The sequence below is a fragment of the Opisthorchis viverrini genome (assembly GCF_000715545.1).
Source record: "Opisthorchis viverrini unplaced genomic scaffold opera_v5_506, whole genome shotgun sequence".
NCBI lineage: Eukaryota > Metazoa > Platyhelminthes > Trematoda > Opisthorchiida > Opisthorchiidae > Opisthorchis > Opisthorchis viverrini.
Window position 1 is genome coordinate 263206 of NW_008752169.1, and position 1949 is coordinate 265154.

The 1949-nt window shown below is 39.6% G+C and overlaps 1 protein-coding gene across 1 annotated transcript in view; it reads right to left on the minus strand.

Moving 5' to 3' along the window:
* T265_15448 (hypothetical protein) overlaps positions 1-819 on the minus strand; it is a gene marked incomplete at both ends in the record, with an annotated part of 105296 nt that extends 104477 nt beyond the window's left edge. Inside the window, one exon of the mRNA XM_009178157.1 lies at positions 742-819. Within this exon, the coding sequence (XP_009176421.1) occupies positions 742-819 (78 nt within the window). The remainder of the gene's footprint in view (positions 1-741) is intronic.
* Positions 820-1949: the final 1130 nt, after the last annotated feature.

Genomic DNA, 1949 nt, shown 5'->3' on the forward strand with positions numbered 1-1949 from the left:
TACCAAAAATACTGAACCATATTTCCGGTGCCTGTACACACTGGTATTTCCACAGCGTAGACAGAGGCTTAACATTAATAGTGGGACTCAGCTATTTGACCACGTTTGAGAGAAGCATTTAGCCAAATTATCTGTTCTGTGCCTCCAGGTAAGAGAAACGCATTTTGTTGATAAAATATGCTGAGCTGGTTTACCGAGCTTCCAGGTTTTATTGATACAATCCTTAAAAATTTCGCATGGTGCTTGAAGGTTTTTTTGATTGTTGCAGCTCTGTCGGATAGATTCAGTGTTGGTAAACACCTGAAACCGAGTAAAATCTAGTTTACCTAATCAACTACTGATTTCAAACGACTCGGTGTATCAAGCATGTGTTGCAAGATTAACCTTTCGTTTGTAATTTTCCGTTGACACCTTTTACCACATAATCTGATCACGTTAAATTTATAAATATAAATTAGTATAAGTAAAGCAACCTGGGGTATCATATGATGTGTCTCGAACCGTTTGATATTCAGTAAGATGGAGGAACTATTAATTTATTCCGAAACATCTGCTGTAATCCGGGTCGCCTGGTAGGAACCATTCTCACAGTGAGTGATGACCAACAAGTTACTGGCTATCTGCTGAACATGCGACGTGTGACCAACCGTATTTCACCATCACCAGCAAAGTAACCACAAATGAACACAAAGTTAGCCTGTAGACAAAATGCGTAAATTTTAAGTATCACACGAGACTTACTTGTGCGTAGGCAAGAGATAGCTGATTTTCATCACTGGTCTTATAAAAAATTCCTAAGTTTGAATAGACTTCTCCCATTAGGTGTCGATCGCGATAGTGCACCTGCTGGTCGAAAACGTAAGCACTGCTAAGATGAAAACAGAAAACCAGCTGGTTTGTTCATTGTAACAAGGCACGTGCTTGAGCGAGAAAGTTTTCAGTTAAAAGTTATTGAGCCCAAAGTGAAAGTGACCCAGAATCATACATTACTGTCTGTCATAGTACGCAGTAACGTCATTTTTATGCGCACTTTATTCGTGACATTCAGGTCAAAATAAATAGCCATTTTCAGGACCAGATTGCATCAAACATCCTTGTAGCGAAATTGTTCTTGCATGTCTATACATGCATGACCGGACATGTTCTTTTCGTTCCCAACTATCAACTTTGCTCCTGGTCATGTGACATTCAGCTCCAATATTACTGTCGCTATATACGTGGCATTTTGCGCCATCACGTCACTAGTGGCACATAAGTGATTTTGAAAAACGCGTGTGCTCCGTGATACCAATCTGGTCTCAACTTACACTCATAACTCTCACTTCTACATGCAGGATAATGAATTTCTCTCGTTACAGCCGACTGAGTTTTCCTCAATTGTTGGTGGTAACTTCAATTGTCACCCCCATTGAAAATTTCACGGAATTCTGCCAAACCATTTTTGTAGCTAACAACTGCAAGTGGGTTTTACACGAGGTTGGCAGGCTTTGGACGATCTGCATTCGCTGTAGAATGTGGTGTGAAATTTAACGGTTATTTTGTGGAGCTCTGAGGCAGATTTCAATACTTTTGTGCGCGGCATTGACCGGGAATATTTTTTTTGAGATGGTGTCATCCGGTGTCGTTAGAATATTGAACAAAATGTAAAAAATCAATGGAGTTCACCGAATAGTGTATATAGAGAATGTATAGGCTTGACCTAATCGTTCCAAATAGGTTAGATGCTCTTTGATTTGCACCCTTTATTGGCTATGTTGGAAATTTTCCGCATAGTGCTCGTTGAAAGAACAACAATGAAGTGCTCCATGAAGAAAAGAGCGGAGCATGGAGATGGATTTTGCAACAAGTCACCTTGTGAAAAATTGTGTACATTATTAAATCGTATACTTGTTCCGCCAATTATACGGCAACTAAATCAGTTACTTCATACTGAAAAAAATTGAGCGGAA